This window comes from Galeopterus variegatus, unplaced genomic scaffold, assembly GCF_000696425.1.
Source record: "Galeopterus variegatus unplaced genomic scaffold, G_variegatus-3.0.2 Scaffold287, whole genome shotgun sequence".
Taxonomy (NCBI): domain Eukaryota; kingdom Metazoa; phylum Chordata; class Mammalia; order Dermoptera; family Cynocephalidae; genus Galeopterus; species Galeopterus variegatus.
This window is the reverse complement of record NW_007726398.1, coordinates 308,577-329,470: the sequence shown is the minus strand read 5'-3', so window position 1 is coordinate 329,470 and position 20,894 is coordinate 308,577. Positions and strand designations below refer to the sequence as shown.

The window sequence follows — 20,894 nt, the reverse complement described above, 5'->3', positions numbered from 1 at the left end:
TGAGAGTGCTGTGTAACAAGACTGGGAATGAGGCTTATTCCTAGCCAATGCATTCTTGTTACTAATTTGCATCTATGTCCTACTGTTAATTTGGGTGATGAATGTGTATCATGTGCTATGTTTTTCTGAACACTATTCTTCATCCACCCTGAAATGTCCCTAATTATATAAATACTAATATCTTAAAGTTTATGAAGCATCTGAAGAATCAGCTCTAGAAGAAAAAGTACTTGTGACTCATCCTCAAAAGACAAGAACCAAACTGTCAAAAGGTATATAACACCAATGATCCAGTCTGAAGAAAACTTATTTGGGGGCTCATTTTAAAAGTTTAATATATTTCTTCACCATTTATAAATATAACTATACTTATATCTTTTAAGTGCCTGAGCCACCCAAGAAAGTTGTTCCTGAGGACAAAGTATATGTGACTATTCCTAAAAAGAGAGAAACACCAGTAACTAAAGGTATATTTCAACTACATCAAGTTCAAATGAATATTTTGGCTTTAAAACTCAAAAGCTGCATGTTATATAATTTACTGTTTTTACAACTTCTAAGTGTAAACCAATTAATATCTTTAAAGAGCCTGATACAACCAGAGAAGTTTTACCAGAAGTGGAGCTACCTGAGGCTCTTCCTGAAATTCCAGAACTTCCTCCAACTGAAGGTATAATTCTGTAGTTATGGAAATATAAAGAAGAAAATCTATCTTCTTCAGCCTGCAAAACATGTTTAGTTTTTTATGTACATTCTCACAATCTCTGATACTAAAATACTAATATCTTTAAAGTACCTGACATACCTAAGACAAGGAGCTATCCATGACTTTCTCCCAAAAAGTCAAGTTCCACTCACATGAAATACAAAGATAAACTATTAAAAATAAAATATCTAACTCAAAGTTACAATATCTGTTAATATACCTAACTTTCTTACTATGTCATGTCTTTATGCCTTTGCCTTTTCTCAATTAAAAAAAAATACTAATATCTTTAAAGATTTTGAAGTCTTCAAGGAAGTGGTTCCAGGGAAACAACAAACTCCTGTTACTAAAAGAAGAAAACCACCAACAACAACAGGTACAACTCAGAAGAAAATCAGCTTTCCTGTCTCATGTTTGTAGTTGTGATTAACACATATACAGATCCTAATATCTTTAAAGCTTCAGTGGCTACCAAGGAAATCATTTCAGAGAAGCGTGTCCCCCACATCAGAAGCTTGACCAGATATACACATATCCCAATGAGTCATTCCAAAGAAAATTGAGGGGGGAAATCATTAACTTACACATATAAAAGATGGTTGAGCTATACAATTTATCTGTGAGGACTCCAGAGAAAATTTGTGTACATAATATGTTCAAGTGTGACTCAGATGTATTCTTCAATAGGAAATAGTTATCACCATTTCTTACAAAAATAAAAAATCAGACTAGCTAGAAAAAAATCTACATGAGGCTACTTATAACATGTATAACCCTGAAACACGTAGAATTGGCTTCACACACTCTCTTGAAAGCAGGACTCAGTGTCATCAAATGATAGTAGCTCTTGGTTGTGAACTATAAATCAATAATCCAACCCTTCATGGGATTGAAATTCCAGAATATAATATATTAGCCTGTTGGAATTACTTTTCTATTAACATAAACTTACTGCTAAAAACAAGCATGTGAAATTGAAATAACTGATTTCCCATAAGACTTAAATATCATAGAAATATTTTTAGAAAGCTATTACTTAAAGAAAATAAAATATTTAATTTAGTGTGAAGTTACCCCACCTCTAATATCATCTCTGTCACATTACACCACCTAACAGCCTACCAAAACCAAGGCAAAAATAATTCCAGTTAAAGCTGGATCTCTGCCCTTATTTTCTCCTCTCGTAGTCTTTTATTTTCCAAGAGTCATACATTTTTCCGTTTTGAATATTTTTAGACAAATCAAAAGATGAGAAAGTTTTTAAACTTTCAGAATAGTAATTTCATCATAATACCTGTGATATTCTGTACCTTAAAAAATATCCAGATACTCTGACATATTTTCCTCAGTCTGGAGTCTCTTAGTTCCCCTCTTTCTAAGCTAAGGCGAGAGTGCAAAAAGAAGCCGACGCAGATAAGAACATGGCTGTTTTGTTCTTCTCAAACTAATAGCTAAAAGGACACGACTAATTTAATCAATTCCCCCCACACACACACACGCTTTCCATGATCTAATTTTCTATACGTCTACCATTCCAAGAAATAAGATCACTAATATTGACAGTGCCTGACGTGACCAAAAAACAGCCCTTGAAAACCAAGTATTCACACTGCTGAAGAATCAGATTCAGGGTGTAGGATGTGGTCGGGTTCAGGGTGTGATGGAGTGATTCTGGGTGCAGTCTGGAGTGTTCCCTTACAGGGGGACTCTTCACTGCTCTTCATAACTCCAAAGTGCCATGCACTCGTGTCTTTCAAGTGCCTGAATCACACCAGAAAGTTGTCCCTGTAAAGGAAACACCACTCACTAAAGATATCACTCTCCCATCATTTCTTCTTTCATCCATTTATAACATTTAATAAGTGCTTATTATGTGAAGGTGTTAGGGAGCTAGGAAATAATAAACAAAGGCAAATAGGATTTGGTTGCTCTCCTTAAGACCTTATACCTCATCAAATTCTTGAAGGAAGCATCTGGTAGCCATGAGAATCACTTTGATTCAGTTCATATGATTAATATTTCCACTGATCCTTTTAACCTCTAACTATAACACTAATATCTTCAAAGCACCAGAAGCTATGACAGAAGTTGCTCCTGAAGTGAAAGAATTTGAAGATGTTCCTAAAGAGCCAGAAACTCCACCTATGAAAGGTACACAACACCTCTGAACAGACTCGGAAGAAGAAATTACCTGTCCTCTGCTCTTAAAATTATGTTCTTTCTAACATGCATCCATAATTCTTAAACATAAACATACTAATATCTTTAAAGCACTTGAAGTTCCACAAGAAGTTCTCTCTAAAAAGAAATTATTTGTAGCTGTTCCTGCCAAAATGGAAAACCCTCCTGCTAAAAGTACTAATTCAACAAATATTTTATAAAGAGAGTGTAGAGTGTCACAAGACTCTGCTAGGTGCTGAAGGAGGGTGCGCACCTCTCTTCAAGGATCCACTAACCTCTTTAGACTTAGTCTATTAGTGGAGCAAGGGGAATATGGAGGGGCAGAGAAGAGACTTCTAGAAAGCTGTATTTGTTAACTTGTGGTTTTCATTCATCATTTTAACTCCTACATGTGAAATACTAATATCTTTCAAGTGCCTGAAACTCCTCAAGAAGTTGTTCCTGCAAAGAGAGTCCCTTTCAAAAAAAGAGAACCTTCGTCAGTTAAAGGTACAAGTTACCACACTCTCTGGCTCAAGAAGAACTAGTTCTTGTAGTCTTAAAAATATTTTGCTGCTCCTAGTGATCTTCATAATACTAAACATAAAAATACTAATTTCTTAAAGTGCCCGAAGCTCCCCAAGAAATTGTCCCTGAAAAGAAAATGCTTGTGGTTCCACATGAAAAGACTGAAGTCCTTCCTAACGAAGGTATATCTTGCTGGAAGCTTAGAGGGGTGGGAAATGTCTTTCTTGTATAAATGTGTTTCCTGTTTGTACTGATTCCTCTAACTCCTAAATGTAAAAAAAAATTAATATCTTTAAAGTGCCTGAGGCTCCCAAAGAAGTGGTCCCTGGAAAGAAAGTGCATCCTCCCCAAATGCCTGAAGTTATACCTGTCAAAGGTACATTCCTAACTGTCCTTTATGGTGGGATGGGAAGGTGGAGAGATAGAAAGGACCACTTTTCTAGCCTTGAAAATTCTTTTGATGTATAAATGTAACTCACAACTATGTTGACTCTTGTGACGCAAATGTAAATTTACTAATATCTTCAAAGTGCCTGAAGCTCCCAAAGAAGTGGTCACCAAAAAGAAAACACCAGAAGTTCCTCACCCAAAGCCTAAAACACCACCTGTTACAGGTAGTTGCTAACATTTATCTCAGACTCAGCGAACAAAAAAAAAAAAATTTATTTTCTTCCAGAAAATGTTTCACTGTATCTAGTCATCTTTGTATTTTCTAAGTGTAAAAATACTCATTTCTTTTTAGTACCTGAGGCTCCAAAAGAGGTTGTTCCTGAAAAGAAAGTGCCTGTGGCTCCTCCTAAAAAGCCTGAAATCCCACCTGTGGAAGGTATTTGTCACTGGCTTTAGGCTTCAGAAGACTTAAATCCTCTACTCTTGAAAATATTTTGTTCTAGTGGTCTTCATAACTCATGAATGTAATTTTACTAATATCTTTTAAGTGCCTGAGGCTCCCAAAGAAGTTGTCCCTGAAAAGAAGGTGCCTGTGGCTCCTCCTAAAAGGCCTGAAGTCCCACCTGTGAAAGGTATTTGTCACTGACTTTAGGCTTCATTAGATATAACTCTTCTGTTCTAGAAAATATTTTGTTCTAGTGATCTTTTTAACTCCTAAATGTCATTTCACTAATATCTTTTAAGTGCCCGAGGCTCCCAAAGAGGTTGTCCCTGAAAAGAAAGTGCCTGTGGCTCCTCCTAAAAAGCCTGAAGTCCCACCTGTGAAAGGTATTTGTCACTGACTTTAGGCTCCATAAGATCTAACTCTTCTGCTCTTGAAAATATTTTGTTCTAGTGGTCTTCATAACTCCTAAATTTCATTTCGTTAATATCTTTTAAGTGCCTGAGGCTCCCAAAGAAGTTGTCCCTGAAAAGAAAGTACCTGTGACTCCTCCTAAAAAGCCTGCAGTCCCACCTGTAAAAGGTAGTCACTCCCATGTCACTATGTTTGATAAGGTCCCTTTGTCTTTATCATGTCTAATCATGAAAATACTAATATCTTTAAAGTGCCTGAGGTGCCAAAGGCAGCTGTCCCAGAAAAGAAGGTGCCTGAAGCTATTCCCCCCAAACCGGAAAGTCCTCCCCCTGAAGGTAATGTCAAAATTGTACAAACTAGGGAGAAAAATAACTGCTATTTTAACTAGAAAATTATATATAAAAATCCTAATACATAATGATGATATAGCTGTAAAGAAAAAAAATGTCAATAGCTATCCAAAATATGTTGGTATATGCTTATATAATATAAGTATCAATTATTGTTACCTTTTCTAAACACAAATTATAAATATCTTTGAAGTGCCTGAAGTGCCGCCAAAGGAAGTCATCCCTGAAAAGAAAGTACCGGTGGCTCCTTCCAAAAAGCCAGAAGCTCCACCTGCTAAAGGTATTTATCCTTTGATGTTGGATGTCCCAGGGGCTGTGGGAAAGGGTGTATGCAAGTGTCTACCAGTCCCACATTATATTTGCATGGGTAAATGTGTTGCCAATATTCTCCCTTTATAGTTTTTAACTAAAAAAATACTAATATCTTCAAAGTTCCTGAAGTTCCTAAAGAAGTTATACCTGAAAAGAAAGTGTCTGTGGCTGTGCCCAAAAAACCAGAAGCCCCACCTGTGAGAGGTATTTATTCTCTGTTAAGAAAAAATATTGGCTTGTAATCCTCACAATCATTATAATACATGCCTTCTCTATTCATAAATTCTAAAACTACTAATATCTTTCAAGTGCCCGAAGATGCTCAAGAAGTTATCCCAGAAAAGAAAATTCCCAAGGCACCACCCAAAAAATCAGAAGCCCCCCCAGTTACAGGTACATGTCAGCTCAACCTTATTCTTCAGAAGAAATATCTCTTTCCTTCTTGAAAACAATACTAGACCATTGTTCTTCATTAATCTAAGTGTAAAATTACTAATATCTTTCAAGTGCCCGAAGCTGCTCAAGAAGTTATCCCAGAAAAGAAAATTCCCAAGGCACCACCCGGAAAACCAGAAGCCCCCCCAGTTACAGGTACATGTCAGCTCAACCTTATTCTTCAGAAGAAATATCTCTTTCCTTCTTGAAAACAATACTAGACCATTGTTCTTCATTAATCTAAGTGTAAAACTACTAATATCTTTCAAGAGCCTGAAGTTCCTCAAGAAGTCATGGAAAAGAAAGTTCCCAAGGAACCACCCAAAAAACCAGAAGCCCCCCCAGTTACAGGTACATGTCAGCTCAACCTTATTCAGCAGAAGAGTATCTCTTCCATTCTTCAAAATAATTTTAGTCCATTTCTTTTCATTAACTTAAATGTAAAATTACTAATATCTTTCAAGTGCCTGAAACTCAAGAAGTTGTCCCACAAAAGAAAGTTGCCATGGCCCTGCCCCCCAAAAAGGAAGTCTCACCTGTCACAGGTATTTTAAACCCCTGTCCTTATCCTGAAAAACAAATATCTCTTCTGCTCTTGGAAACATTTTTAGCCCATTTATCTCTAAGTGAAAAACTACTAATATCTTTTAAGTGCCTGAAGTTCCTCAAGAAATTATCCCTGAAAAGAAAACAGCAGTGGTGCCTCCTAAAAAGCCACAAATCGCACCTGTCGCAGGTACTTGTCACTGACCTTAGGCTTCAGAATACTTAACTCTTCTGCTCTTGAAAATATTTTATTCTAGTGATCTTCTTAACTCCTAAATGTAATTTTACTAATATCTTTTAAGTGCCTGAGGCTCCCAAAGAGGTTGTCCCTGAAAAGAAAGTGTCTGTGGCTCCTCGTAAAAAGCCTGAAGTTCCATCTGTGAAAGGTATTTGTCACTGAATTTAGACTTCAGAAGATCTAACTCTTTTGCTCTTCTATTTTGTTCTAGTGATCTTCATAATTCATAAATGTAACTTTATAATATCTTTTAAGTGCCTGAGGCTCCAAAAGAGGTGGTCCCTGAAAAGAAAGTACCTATGGCTCTTCCTAAACGGCCAGAAGTCCCACCTGTAGAAGGTACTTATCAATTGACCTTCGGCTTCAGGAGACTTAATTCTTCAGCTCTTGAAAATATTTTACTGTAATGATCTTCGTAACTCATAAATGCCATTTTACTAATATCTTTTAAGTGCCTGAGGCTCCCAAAGAGGTTGTCCCTGAAAAGAAGGTGCCTGTTGCTCCTCCTAAAAGGCCTGAAGTCCCACCTGTGGAAGGTATTTGTCACTGATTTTTTAGCTTCAAAAGATCCAATTCTACTCCTCTTGAAAATATTTTGTTATATTGGTCTTCATAACTCGTAAATATAATTTTACTAATATCTTTTAAGCTCCTGAAGCCCCTGAAGAGGTTGTTCCTGAAAAGAAAGTGCCTGTGGCTCCTCCTAAAAAGCCTGAAATCCCCCCTGTAGAAGGTATTTGTCACTGGCTTTAGGCTTCAGAAGACTTAACTCTTCTGCTCTTGAAAATATTTTGTTCTAGTGGTCTTCATAACTCATGAATGTAATTTTACTAATATCTTTTAAGCTCCTGAGGCCCCAAAAAAGGTTGTCCATGAAAAGAAAGTGCGTGTGTCTCCTCCTAAAAAGCTAGAAGTCCCAGCTATGGAAGGTATTTGCCACTGACTTTTTAGGTTTCAAAAGATCCAATTTTACTCCTCTTGAAAATATTTTGTTCTAGTGGTCTTCATAACTCGTAAATGTAATTTTACTAATATCTTTTAAGCTCCTGAGGCCCCAGAACAGGTTGTTCCAGAAAAGAAAGTTCCTCTGGCTCCTACTAAAAAACCTGAAATCCCACCTGTAGAAGGTATTTGTCACTGATTTTTTAGGCTTCAAAAGATCTAATTCTACTCCTCTTGAAAAGATTTTGTTCTAGTGGTCTTCATAACTCATGAATGTAATTTTACTAATATCTTTTAAGCTCCTGAGGCCCCCAAAAAGGTTGTTCCTGATAAGAAAGTGCCTGTGTCTCTTCCTAAAAAGCCAGAAGTCCCACCTGTGGAAGGTATTTGCCGCTGACTTTTTAGGTTTCAAAAGATCCAATTCTATTCCTTTTGAAAATATTACGTTCTAGTGGTCTTCCTAACTCGTAAATGTAATTTTACTAATATCTTTTAAGCTCCTGAGGTCCCAGAAGAGGTTGTTCCTGAAAAGAAAGTGCCTGTGGCTCCTCCTAAAAAGCCTGAAATCCCACCTGTAGAAGGTATTTGTCACTGACTTTAGGTTTCAGAAGATCTAACGCTTCTGCTCTTAAAAATATTTTGTTCTAGTGGTCTTCACAACTACTAAATAAATTTTACTAATATCTTTTAAGTGCCTGAGGCTCCCAAAGAGGTTGTCCCTGAAAAGAAGGTGCCTGTGGCTCCTCCTAAAAGGCCTGAAGTCCCACCTGTGGAAGGTATTTGTCACTGATTTTTTAGGCTTCAAAAGATCCAATTCTACTCCTCTTGAAAATATTTTGTTCTAGTGGTCTTCAGAACTTGTGAATGTAATTTTACTAATATCTTTTAAGCTCCTGAGGCCCCAAAAATGGTTGTCCATGAAAAGAAAGTGCCTGTGTCTCCTCCTAAAAAGCCAGAAGTCCCAGCTGTAGAAGGTATTTGCCACTGACTTTTTAGGTTTCAAAAGATCCAATTCTACTCTTGAAAATATTTTGTTCTAGTGGTCGTCATAACTCGTAAATGTAATTTTACTAATATCTTTTAAGCTCCTGAGGCCCCTGAAGAGGTTGTTCCTGAAAAGAAAGTGCCTGTGGCTCCTCCTAAAAAACCTGAAATCCCACCTGTAGAAGGTATTTGTCACTGGCTTTAAGCTTCATAAGATCTTACTCTTCTGCTCTTAAAAATATTTTGTTCAAGTGGTGTTTGTAACTCCTAAATATAATTTTACTAATATCTTTTAAGTGCCTGAGGCTCCCAAAGAGGTTGTCCCTGAAAAGAAGGTGCCTGTGGCTCCTCGTAAAAAGCCTGAAGTCCCACCTGTGAAAGGTATTTATCACTGACTTTAGACTTCAGAAGACCTTAGTCTGCTGCTCTTGAAAGTATTCTATTCTAGTGGTCTTCACAACTCCTAAATGTAATTTCACTAATATCTTTTAAGTGCCCGAGGCTCCCAAAGAGGTTGTCCCTGAAAAGAAAGTGCCTGTGGCTCCTCCTAAAAAACCTGAAGTCCCACCTGTGAAAGGTATTTGTCACTGACTTTAGGCTCCATAAGATCTAACTCTTCTGCTCTTGAAAATATTTTGTTCTAGTGGTCTTCATAACTCCTAAATTTCATTTCGTTAATATCTTTTAAGTGCCTGAGGCTCCCAAAGAAGTTGTCCCTGAAAAGAAAGTACCTGTGACTCCTCCTAAAAAGCCTGCAGTCCCACCTGTAAAAGGTAGTCACTCCCATGTCACTATGTTTGATAAGGTCCCTTTGTCTTTATCATGTCTAATCATGAAAATACTAATATCTTTAAAGTGCCTGAGGTGCCAAAGGCAGCTGTCCCAGAAAAGAAGGTGCCTGAAGCTATTCCCCCCAAACCGGAAAGTCCTCCCCCTGAAGGTAATTAATGAAACTATTCAAACTAGTATTTGTAAAAGGATGAACTCTCTCCTTAGTGTTGTAAACATCTTTTTGCAAAATATTTTATATACTGTGCTCAAATCTCATATTAAAATGAGCTCATTCGTATCTTTAAAGTGTATGAGGAGCCTGAGGAAGTTGCCCTGGAAGAGCCTCCATCTGAAGTCGAAGAGCCGGAGCCTTTTGTGCCTCCGAAAGGTACTTACTTGGCAAAGCTCCTGGAAGCCTGAGCCCAACTTTCACCCTCCTCGCCCTGACAATGTTGGGCATTATGAGCTCTTGTCTTGTTCCTCACTCATCTTCACTACATCTAAAACATAAATTCTAATTTCTTTAGTGACCGTGCCACCTAAGAAACCTGTCCCAGAAAAGAAAGCACCTGCTGTCATCGCCAAAAAGCCTGAGCCACCACCAGTGAAAGGTATTTCTCACTGCCAGTAGCTTCCTACAGAAAAATGCCTGTCTTTAAAATATTTTATTCCACTGCTCTACTTAATAATTTCATATGTTATTGAAAATATGTGCTTAAAAACTACTAATATCTTTTAAAGTGCCCGAGGTGCCCAAGGAAGTTGTTCCTGAAAAGAAAATGCCTTCCATGGTTCCCAAAAGACCAGAAGTCACACCTGCTAAAGGTACATGCAGCTGTCAACTATGTAATGGAGGTGGAAACAGCTTCCAACTCTTAAGTGTTTTCTTCTGTGTAAATGTGATAAGTGGTTACCAGAGATTGTTCATAATGTTAAAATACTAATATCTTTAAAGTGCCTGAAGTTCCAAAAGAAGTTGTTCCAGAAAAGAAAGTAGCTGTTCCCAAAAAGCCAGAAGTCCCACCAGCTAAAGGTACATGTCACTAACAAGATTCTGCAGAAAAGCACTCACTCTTGACTCAAAAGTCACCTATTATCGAACGCTTTGTTTGCTGATCTTCTTACATCATAACTGCCATTCTGGACTTTTAGAATTTAAATGTTTTTCAATAACATCACTGATTTTTTTTAAAAAAAAGATGCATTTATTACAAGCGTTGGAAGAGTTTACTAACATGGTTTTGTTATTCTTAATAGGCCATATTTTCTTCCTCACTATGTGGGTTTCCAAAGACAGATCACTGACCTTATTGTGAATTTTGTTCTTGGATCTGTCCCTCGGTTATTTAAACAAAATGTGAAATAGATATGGTATAAATTTCATATACTTCCCAACTACCCAAAAGTAAAACTAACTAATATCTTTAAAGTGCCAGAGGTGCCAAAGAAACCTGTCTTAGAAGAGAAACCAGTCATTCCTGTTCCCCAGAAAGTGGAGTCTCCTCCCCCAGAAGGTACACGTAAGCCCATTAATAAACTCCCCAGTTGTGATTATTTCTAATTTAAGCTTTGTTCCTCTTCTTTCCTAACTCATTATCTCTAGATCATTTTCTATCCTTTAATTATTTGTCTTACTTTATCATTCTAAATTAGCTCCAATTTCAAATCTTTATCGTGTTATCAGTCGGCAGTATGTACATAGGTCATAGTAAGCTGTATCAAATAAAGCTTCCCTAATGTACACAGAAAGTGAGCTGGGAGAGCTCATGAGTACACATGACATTAAACACCAAAAGGGCTTTCTAAGCATTCAAATCAATAGACACAGAAGTCAGTGAAAATAAGATAGATTTTACCTTAACAAAAATAATAGAAGATACTAATTGAAACAAGGGAAGAAATCAAGATTACTATTTATTGTGATATTTTGTGCATTTTATACTATTGTTCTACACACTGAAATAAAATTAACTAATATCTTTAAGTGTATGAAGAACCTGAGGAAATTGCTCCTGAAGAAGAAGAGCCAATTCCTGTTGCAGAAGAGGAGGAACCAAAAGCTCCACCTCCAGCAGGTACAAGGCAGGATCCACTGTATGGAAAATACAGTCCTTTGATTTTTATGTCTTCTATATATCTTCTTTAAGGTAAAATGTCAGTCTTCTATCTCCTTGCTTGAAATTTAACATCATCGACAGGAACATAAGTCATTTGCACACATAACACTTTGGTCCTACAGACTTTTACAATGTGCATATCAAGAAATACATGTAATTTTTTTTATTCATTCATGAGTATTAAACTTTTCATTGTAATCATCTGACTCTAAAAGAAATTCCTGTCATTCAAGTGCCTGAAGAGCCTAAGAAGATTGTCCCAGAGAAGAAAGTTCCCATCATCAAAAAGCCAGAAGCTGCACCTCCTAAAGGTACTTACGTTAAAGTAAATATTTACTTCATATTTTGTGTGCTGTCTAAAATTTTACACTCTTTTCTTATTGCGTGTTGTGCTGTATTATGGGTTGGTTAACTGTCATCTATGTGTATGTTATGGTGTTGAACAGAATTGTCAAACTAATGTGTTTATGCGGCATCTTGCAATTTTATATTACTAAATGCTACTAATATCTTTAAAGTACCTGAGATGCCAAAGAAAGTTGTCCCAGTGAAGAAGGTCCCAACTGTTAAGAAGCCAGAAACACCAGCAGCTACAGGTATTCATGTCATCATTGACATCATAAAAAGAAAAAAATTTACTCATATCTTAAGGCAGAGTCCAATAACTTATCTTCATTGTTCTTGCATAACTGTGTACAAAAATATCCTTACTTTGTTTCCATTAATTTTAATGCTGCTTCATTAATTATAGATTCTCTATTCTTAACTTTTAAAAATGTTTTTAAATGCTCTTTTTAAAACAAAACTAATATCTTCAAAGTGCCTGAAGTGCCCAAGAAACTTGTTCCAGTAAAGAAGGAACCAGTGCCCGTTACCAAAAAACCAGAAGTCCTGCCAGAAAAAGGTACCTGCCATGAAGAAAAGATATATATTTCTTTGATTGCTATTTAAGCTTTTTAATAATAGTTCTTAAGAGCAAAAAATACTGAGTATGAGTTTATTCAAGACCACATTCCACAGAAAGAAGGGGGAAATAATGAGGGCAAAGAGAAAAGATGAAACAGACAAGTAGGAGCAGAAAAATGAATGATTCAGTTGTGCCATGATATATTATGTGGGTACACGTGGTAGAAAAGGTCCTGCTCTCACTTAATATGTTGGACAGCTCAATTCAGCATATTTTGTTGAATGTTTACCATTAACAAGACACTGTGTCAGAAAAATTAAGACCTTGTCCTGTATTCAAACAACTTAAATTCGGTGAGAGGATAGAAAGATAACACTGCTCTAATAAAGATGGGAGATAATAGCACTTTCAAAGTGAATTACAGAGGGCTATAGAAACACAGGGTAACAAAAGATTAAATTCAGGCAGAAACACCATGGACAGCTGTGTGGAAGAATAGAACTTTAAATTTTGATGGATGTTTACATGTATAAATTCAGTAAGTGGTATCCTAGGAGAAGGGAAGACATATTGAAAGGCACAGAGGTACAAGGGTCTAGGAAGTTCAAGGACTGTCAAATAAATTTATGTAATTTGATTGTGGATTGGTTGTGGACTATCTTGAAAGATAATGCTGGATATAAAGATAGGAGTCATATTTTGGAGTTCTCTGAATGTCAGTATAAGGCTTCTACCTTATTCTTAGGCAATAGAGAGCCTCAAAGATTTCAAAGTGAACAAATTAATAGGATTTGGGCTTCAAAAAGATAGTTCAAGCTACTGAAAGGCACTGGAAATAGTAAAGAGCTATTACCACTATTTAAGGTCATTAAAAGTTGGACAAATTCAATGGTGGTAGAAATGAAAAGGGGGATTGGATTTGAGAGAGACAGAGATTGAATTGGTCTCTGACTATTATCAGCATGATTAGGGAAATTGAAAAGCCCAAGATAATTATAAGGGTTGAAGTTAGATGGCCAAGAGAAAGCCTGTACTGATATTAGAAGAAGATACTGAGTGTATTTTTCACTTTTCAAATATGGGAATGTGTATTAGGATCTTCGGAAAGAGATCAGGCCTGGAGAGGAAGATCTCAAAGTCAACCACATGGAAGTAAGAGTTGAGAGTGCAGGAACAATTACTCAGAAAATATAGAGCATGTTTTTTAAGTGTCAAAGTTAGACCAGTGGGAAAAATCTTCACATAAGGCTACACAGAGAACAAGAAGCAAATGAAGAAGGCTGAGAAGATTCATTTATAAAATTAGGATGTCCAAAGGGTGCCATACTTCAGAAGCCATTTTCCCTATGATGTCTTTTAAGATGAAGGTCTTTCCTCTGTACTCTTTGCCTGCTCTTTGCAGAATCTTGCACATCTTCTAAATTCTTAATAGTAAACAAAATCAATATCTTTAAAGTGCCTAAAGTGCCCAAGGATATCATCCCAGAAAAGAAAGTGTCCGTGCCCACCCCTGAGGAGACAGAAGCTCCACCTGCCCAAGGTACATGGCTGCTCTATAAATCTTAGAAAGATGACAATTGTCTTTATCATTCTTGCTGTAATTGTGGATGGGTCTTATGTATTTATCTTTCTGATTCATGTATCAAAGTTTTTGATATTTGGGGGTCCTCTGAAGAATATGTTCTAGAGTATAACTAAGTTGATAAGTTTCAGCTCAGCAGTTGCAGCATTCTATACTGAATACAGTCTAAAATAAAATACTATGTTTTTTAAGTTGAAGAGACTCCTGAGGAAATAATATATGAAGAAAAAGCATCCATAACCATTGGTAGAAAAGAGACTCCCCCTGTTGAAGGTACACATATATATATTGATACTTTTCTTAATCTCTTGAAAAATCCTGTTAAAAATACAAAGGTATTTATAGGATGACATTCTTTCTTGAAATTATATACAAAAGCATTCTAGCACGTGTTTGACTGACTTATTTTCCAAATAGTTATACATTTTTTGAATTAGAATCTTTAATTTGTTTGGTCTTGGTAGTAATTATAAATTCCAAAAGGTGTAGTTGACTGAGGCAAAACTGGAATAATTTCATTGAATTCTCTAAAGATGGCCCAATATCAGATTCTAAAAGTCATCTCATTTGTCATCAACATACATGGAATAAACTTGTTGTTAACAGAAAGGTCAAGTACAGTAAAAGGGAAATCTTAGCTCTTTATCTGTACCAGTGAATTTGTATGAATTGTATGTTTTGGGTTTTGTAACTGTAGTCTCTGTATTGGTGTGAGGTCTGTATGAGTCTTTGTGAAGAACTTTACAATCTTATATCCTTTGTCAACATTCTTTAAAGAACGTGAAATTGAACAGTATATTGAGCCTGAAGAATTTGAACCTGAACCACAGCAAGAAGAAATACCAGTACAAGGTATTCAACTAATTGGACTTAAACCTTCGTGATCATATTCTTCATCTTTAAATGTGTATGGTTTACGTTGTTCTATATTTATAGCAGTCTTTTTGCATCTATATGTAAGGCATTCTTTGTTTTAAATGTGTGCCTCATTCTTATGTGTCCATGTAATTTGTACTATTTATCTTATGTCAAATGTGGCTTGTCTGGATGCTTCCTTTGTTGTTTTTATTGGTGCCTTTGCTATATTTCTCATCATCTGTGTACAGTGTGGGTATTTTTATGTTGGACACTTTTATGTTTTATGTTGTACACCAAATATCATATATCTAAAAAAGTAAACTTTTTACTTCACATATATACATATGTGTATATGTAGGTATCTATGTAAGTTTCTACCAAATATACTGTATATCCACATGCTAACTAACCTGTACATATACTAACACTTCTGAAATACTCTTTCAAGAACCTGAACCTGAAAAGAAGGTTATTGAGAAACCAAAACTCAAACCAAGACCCCCAGCTCCTCCTCCTGCTCCACCTAAGGAAGATGTGAAGGAGAAAATATTCCAACTTAAAGGTATAAAATGCCACTTCCAAAGTCTTATTAGCCTTCTTCAAACTTCTATCCAGCCATATGAAATGGTGCTTCTGAGAAATGTGTTGCTTTTGGAAGTGTGGACTTTCAGACCTGGTTGTGCTGTGAAGATTGCATAGAGACGTGTGTTTTCTGTTGCCTAGGGGCCCTGGGTTGCCTTGTTGAGCCATGCCTGCTGCCCCAAATGTCAGAAAGTGCATTGTTAGTGTCATCCTGCACACCTGGATGCAGGGGCTGTCCAACTAACTTGCTTTTGTGTGGAATGGGGAGAAAGGGATTTCTAATTTCAGAGCCTGATTGCTATGCATGTATTTGGGTCTTACACAAGTGGAATGTGCAAGAAATCTTTGCAAGATATTTTTAATGTTGCAGTAACAAATGTATACAAAAGCCAAAACTTTGTTCTTAAGGAATTACATGTGCTTTTAAATATATTGCAAGTAATATATTTATGGTGTCTAATAGCTGACGTGTTCATATATCATGAAAGGACAGCATGAGAATGACCTGTTACTGATCATCTTTTTGTTGTTGTTGTTTCAACTTAATAAAAGACAAATTGTGTTCTGTGGTGGTTCTCAGGGTAGTTGGAAAGAGTGGTTATAAGTACATTTGATATCCAGCATCTCTTACCATTATTAAACTTCCCTTCTTTCTTCTTATGTTTTGATTTTTCTTTGAATCGATGAAGTATTACTTAATTTTAAAAAATCAATATCTTTAAAAGCTGAAGTAAACTGGCAGAAGCATATTCTTTTTATTTCAATAAAAAGTTGTCTTATTTGTAATATCATGAGATTTCCCAATCTAAAATAATCTAGATGTAATCTTCTATAAGCACTTTTCCTGTAATTTACCTATACATCTACAAAGCCCAAACCTTCCAGAGTAAGACATTGCTTTTAGTAATTCTTGCCCCACTACAATCCTCCTTGCCAGTAGAAGGCACTTCCAGCATTTGAAGTCAGACAAAGAAAAGGTGGGTACCTCTTAAAAGGCTACCCATCTGTTGATTAATGCTCCATGAGAACATACACTTAAACACATTCTCCTAAATGTAAAATGTATACTCAAAGGAAAATCTCTTCCTCCCGGGAAGAACAAAAATAGTCTTCTTTCTCAGCCAGTCTTTAATATACTACTCAACTTTAAAGTAAAACTGCAATCTGTTTTCATGGTTTCAATGCTTCTTGTATGTGTTTTGATGGCTGCTGTTGGCTATTAATGCTTTCTGATTATAAGCAAAGCTTGGTTTTAATTCTTGGAGTATAAACTTAATCATTTGCTTCAAATAAATATACAAATAATAAAAATAAGATCATATTCTTTAAAGCTGTTGCAAAGAAGAAAGTTCCTGAAAAACCTGAGGTTCCAGAAAAAGTGGAGCTTCCACCTCTGAAAGGTATTTTGCAGGCTGGAAAATACACTTCTGTGTAGTATCCCTTCATCTGATGCCTTTCTCTTTTTGCCTCCATAGAATTTTCTCTCTCTCTTTTAAATAATCAGAGAAGTCTCATTCATTTCTTGTATTTTTGTGGCTTTTATGGTCCTGGCTCATGAGTGTTGCTTCCTTTGCTCCCATCAATTTCATACATTATATGGATAGATATTTTTTATCTTTGTCTCATCTACATTTGTCTTCATGCACTTTCCTAAACTTAAAAATATCAAATTTTACTGATCAGTAAAATCAAGTTTTATTGATCATTACTTTCTACTACTAGCTTTCGGCATTTTAACATAAACCTTATGTTAAAATGCCGAAAGCTAGTAGTAGAAAGCTTTGGAATTTCACCTGAACATCGGCATTTTAACCAGTGTAATAAGCACTAAAAGTAAGTCTTATCTTCCTTCTATATTATTAAGATGATTCATAGGGATTTCCTCATGACTTTCCTTTCACTTTCTTCTCACTGACTCCAAGACATTCTCTCAGGTGTACAGATACACAGTTTAAGAAAATGTCACTATCACTGAGGGCCATTTCTCAAAATTTATATTTCTTCAAACTGTATTTTCCCTATTATTCGACCCTAAAGAAAAATAAACAAATCATAAAAGTCTAGAAAACATCCATTAAAAATAAACTTATGAATTTTTCTAGTAAGTTTAGTGGGTAGCAGTGTTCTGTTTAAGTAATCAACACATCCAGACCCAGAAATTGACTCTGTTCTTGATCACTCTGGAACTGTGGAAAAAATCGCTCATATGAGTATACATTTCCTGATTCATAAAACGGAGATAACAAAATAATGATACGGATATTAACTAGTAAACATTAAAACATCATGTAATGACATATAGTGACTTTGACATATAGAGACTCAGTGCATCTGAGTCTCAAATATCAATAAGATTTTAAAAATAAAATAATTATGTGAAAAAACAAATGCACAGATATATTTTCACTATGTCCATTATATAAGTAAAGAATATGTCATCCCAAAATACATTAATTAGATGCATGGTCTTCTCTCTGGGTTTGATCAATAGAAATAGATAAACATTAAGAACATTGATAACTCCAAAATAGCATAGAAGGCCAGCACTATTTATCATGGATAGAACATTTAATGTCTAACTGTGAAATTTTTACTTAAAATACTTGTCACTAGAAAAAAATAATTATTTAAAATGAAATGTGTATTTGCCTTTTGTATGTTTAAATTTTTGAAGTAAGAGTTAGGCAAAGTTACCTAACTCTTTACCACATTAAAACAAACAAACAAACAAAAAAACTTAATGAATTGCAATGTCTTGTTTAAAGCACCAAATGGGAAATTTTATAGAAATATCTAAGAAATCTAGATTTCATATAAGTGAACAGATGTATTACCTGATACAACTAAATAATGTTTTAAATTAGATTTTGATTGGCATCAGTAGTAAAATGACGACAGTAGTAAATTAACATCATCCACCATCCTTGGTATTCACTGTAGAGACAAGAGGAAATTAATTTAGAATTCCTTGGGTCACTTCTAGTTTAAATTTCAGAACATTTTCTTATTCATGAAAAACAAGTTTCTAACAGCAGCTTTGAAATTCTATATTTCTGTAATTTTAAGTTAGTATTATTTCAAAAAGGTCTCCTTAAGAGAGCTTAAGAAAAGATACTTCTGTTCAGAAAGTGAGATATGGCCCTTCTCCAACATCAAGGTCACAAACTGAATCCCTTGGTTTTCGTCTCCCATCAGTGGAGAAGGTTGAATGATGACACTACAACCTGCCAGTATCATTTTAATGTACTTAATGGTCAGAGAGATAACACTGTAGATTTGGGCCATCTACAGTTGCATATAGGGGCAAAGGTGCTGTCAAGAACCCTCAAAATTTAATGAAAGATTCTTAAAGTCAGCATAGAACAACACCTTCTACACTCGTTTAAGATGAATATATTTGCATGCAGTTAACGTAGTTGAATTCCATCACAAGGTGATATAGATGTTTGCAGAGGAAATAACTTGAAGTGTGTTATTTGCTTTTAAAATCTGTGATATTTACATGCAACAAAAGTTATTTGATGCACTATAGTTAGCTGATTTTATGAGACATTCTTCTTGTTGAAATTCCATTTTTATATGAATTCACTTCAAAATTTGAAATCATATTTTTTTTAAGTGCCTGGAGTTGAAAAGAAAGTTCGCAAATTACTTCCTGAACCTAAACCTCAACCAAAGGAAGAAGTTGTTCTGAAAAGCGGTATAGTATTCTTCAACTGTTTTATCAACTTTAAGTACGTTAAAAAATGACTTGAAAGCTTACAAAATGTTTCTGCCCCTTTGTTTTCTTTGAATTAAATTCCTTATTTATCAAAATATGTTTGTATTTTTATTGAAAATTAAGAAGGCTATAATTACCAAATCTTTTTAAAAAGAAGACAGGAATTTTGTAAGCATTCACAGCATTAATGTCAATGGACATAACCAAATTGATAATATTCTAAACTAACAATGACTGCCAGTTTCATAATCAAATTACTTTGTAAAATACACTAAAAGTATCAAATACTTTATCTGAAACTATTTAAACTTAAATTCAGTATTCCATCTTGAAGCGTGACACAGTATCACCACAACTAATAAGTGACATTTTAAAATAACTGAGCATTTCTTTCTCACTAATAAAATATTAAAGAATTAGAAGCAAGATATTCAAATGAAGAATCAAGTTCTAACTTTGTCTCCACATGGGATTACTGATTTCTAGGCTATGATATCTCCACTTAAGTAAACTTTATACTTCTTATTTAAACACTATATTTCTCATTAAATTACAACATTAAATTGTTATTAGAATTTGTTGCTATTCAAATTATTCATTTTATGTTAAAGCCATTTCTGCCACAGACTTGTCTCTGAATAGACTCTACCTGGAGAGATGTAAAGTGACTCTGAGGGCTATTCTAATTAACCTAACAACCTTTCATTTTTTTAAGGCATTTTTAGTGGAAATGCTAATTTCTCAGGGCACTAGGTTGCATGCTTTTCATTTTTCCTGCTTTGTACATTATTTGCATTTGTCAAGCTTATTCAACATCTTCATTAGTTTGTCTTGGTTTACATATAAACCTTTTTGTCTTTAAAGTTCTAAGAAAGAGATCTGAAGAAGAAGAACCTAAAGTAGAACCTAAAAAAGTAGAAAAAATTAAAAAACCTGCAGGTAGGAATCTCAGTGATAATTTGTGAAATTATATTTTAACGAAAGGGACATTCAACAAAAGGTTTATTTTGTAAACATAAATGAAGTTAAATGTAAACATAGCTTCATATTTCATCTGTGATGTAGTCTGTGTTTTCCATTGTCTGCTTTCTGTTTAAATATTTTTATAGTAATTCTCAAATCCATTCATGTAATTCCCTACACTTCCTTATTATTATTACTTTGCCACTTAAGTTCTTCCAGTGGAAATGACTGAAATATTTAATCTAGGTGGCTACAGAATCGCTTCATGGGAGAGTGTTAGCAGATGTTCCATAAAATTTGGGGACATTTAAGTGGGTTGATTTTTACAATTAGCCTGTTGTCAAAGAGTATAACTATTGGGAACTATTACAGAAGTGATTTAGAAAGGCAGAGCTAATCGGGGTGGGGGCAAATGGATGGAATACAAGAAAGAAAAATAAATTGAGGCAGAGACAAGAAAAGAAAACAGAAGCTAATTGATAAAATGTAAGATTTTTTTAAAGCCATCAGTAGAGCTTTTGAAAAATGAATTGTTCTGATATTGCAGATGAGTTGATTTCTAAGTATTCAAGTCTTAACACTAGAAAATAATCTTATTATTTTAAAGTACCAGAACCACCTCCAAAAGTGGTTGAAGAGGATGAAGTACCTCCAGCTACTGTTACGAAAAGAGAAAGGAAAGTTCCTGAACCAACAAAAGGTATAAACCTACTGGCATTTTCTTAGTTGTCTCTAAAAATGCAAATATGTATCATTTAAAATATCATTACACTGGCATCAAGATATGAACACATGACCTTAATCTGATTATCCCATGTCTTAATTTTCTTTACCATTTCATTCTCCTGGGCAATTGGCTAGTCACCCAATTGTTAAATAAATTACTAGAAAAATGTATTTACAAGCAATGAGATAAATAACATTAAAGCGAGTAAAATTGCTTTGC

The 20,894-nt window shown here is 35.1% G+C and overlaps 1 protein-coding gene across 1 annotated transcript in view; it reads left to right on the top strand.

Moving 5' to 3' along the window:
* TTN (titin) overlaps positions 1–20,894 on the top strand; it is a 274,143-nt gene that overhangs the window by 140,362 nt on the left and 112,887 nt on the right. The window contains exons 156-173 of the mRNA XM_008567052.1: positions 4,333–4,416; positions 4,529–4,612; positions 4,892–4,975; positions 8,941–9,024; positions 9,137–9,220; positions 9,304–9,387; positions 9,526–9,606; positions 9,746–9,829; positions 9,960–10,043; positions 10,174–10,251; positions 10,649–10,732; positions 11,204–11,293; positions 11,569–11,646; positions 15,131–15,244; positions 16,596–16,664; positions 18,884–18,964; positions 19,850–19,924; positions 20,556–20,648. Coding sequence (XP_008565274.1) covers positions 4,333–4,416; positions 4,529–4,612; positions 4,892–4,975; positions 8,941–9,024; positions 9,137–9,220; positions 9,304–9,387; positions 9,526–9,606; positions 9,746–9,829; positions 9,960–10,043; positions 10,174–10,251; positions 10,649–10,732; positions 11,204–11,293; positions 11,569–11,646; positions 15,131–15,244; positions 16,596–16,664; positions 18,884–18,964; positions 19,850–19,924; positions 20,556–20,648 — 1,515 coding nt within the window. The remainder of the gene's footprint in view (positions 1–4,332; positions 4,417–4,528; positions 4,613–4,891; positions 4,976–8,940; positions 9,025–9,136; positions 9,221–9,303; positions 9,388–9,525; positions 9,607–9,745; positions 9,830–9,959; positions 10,044–10,173; positions 10,252–10,648; positions 10,733–11,203; positions 11,294–11,568; positions 11,647–15,130; positions 15,245–16,595; positions 16,665–18,883; positions 18,965–19,849; positions 19,925–20,555; positions 20,649–20,894) is intronic.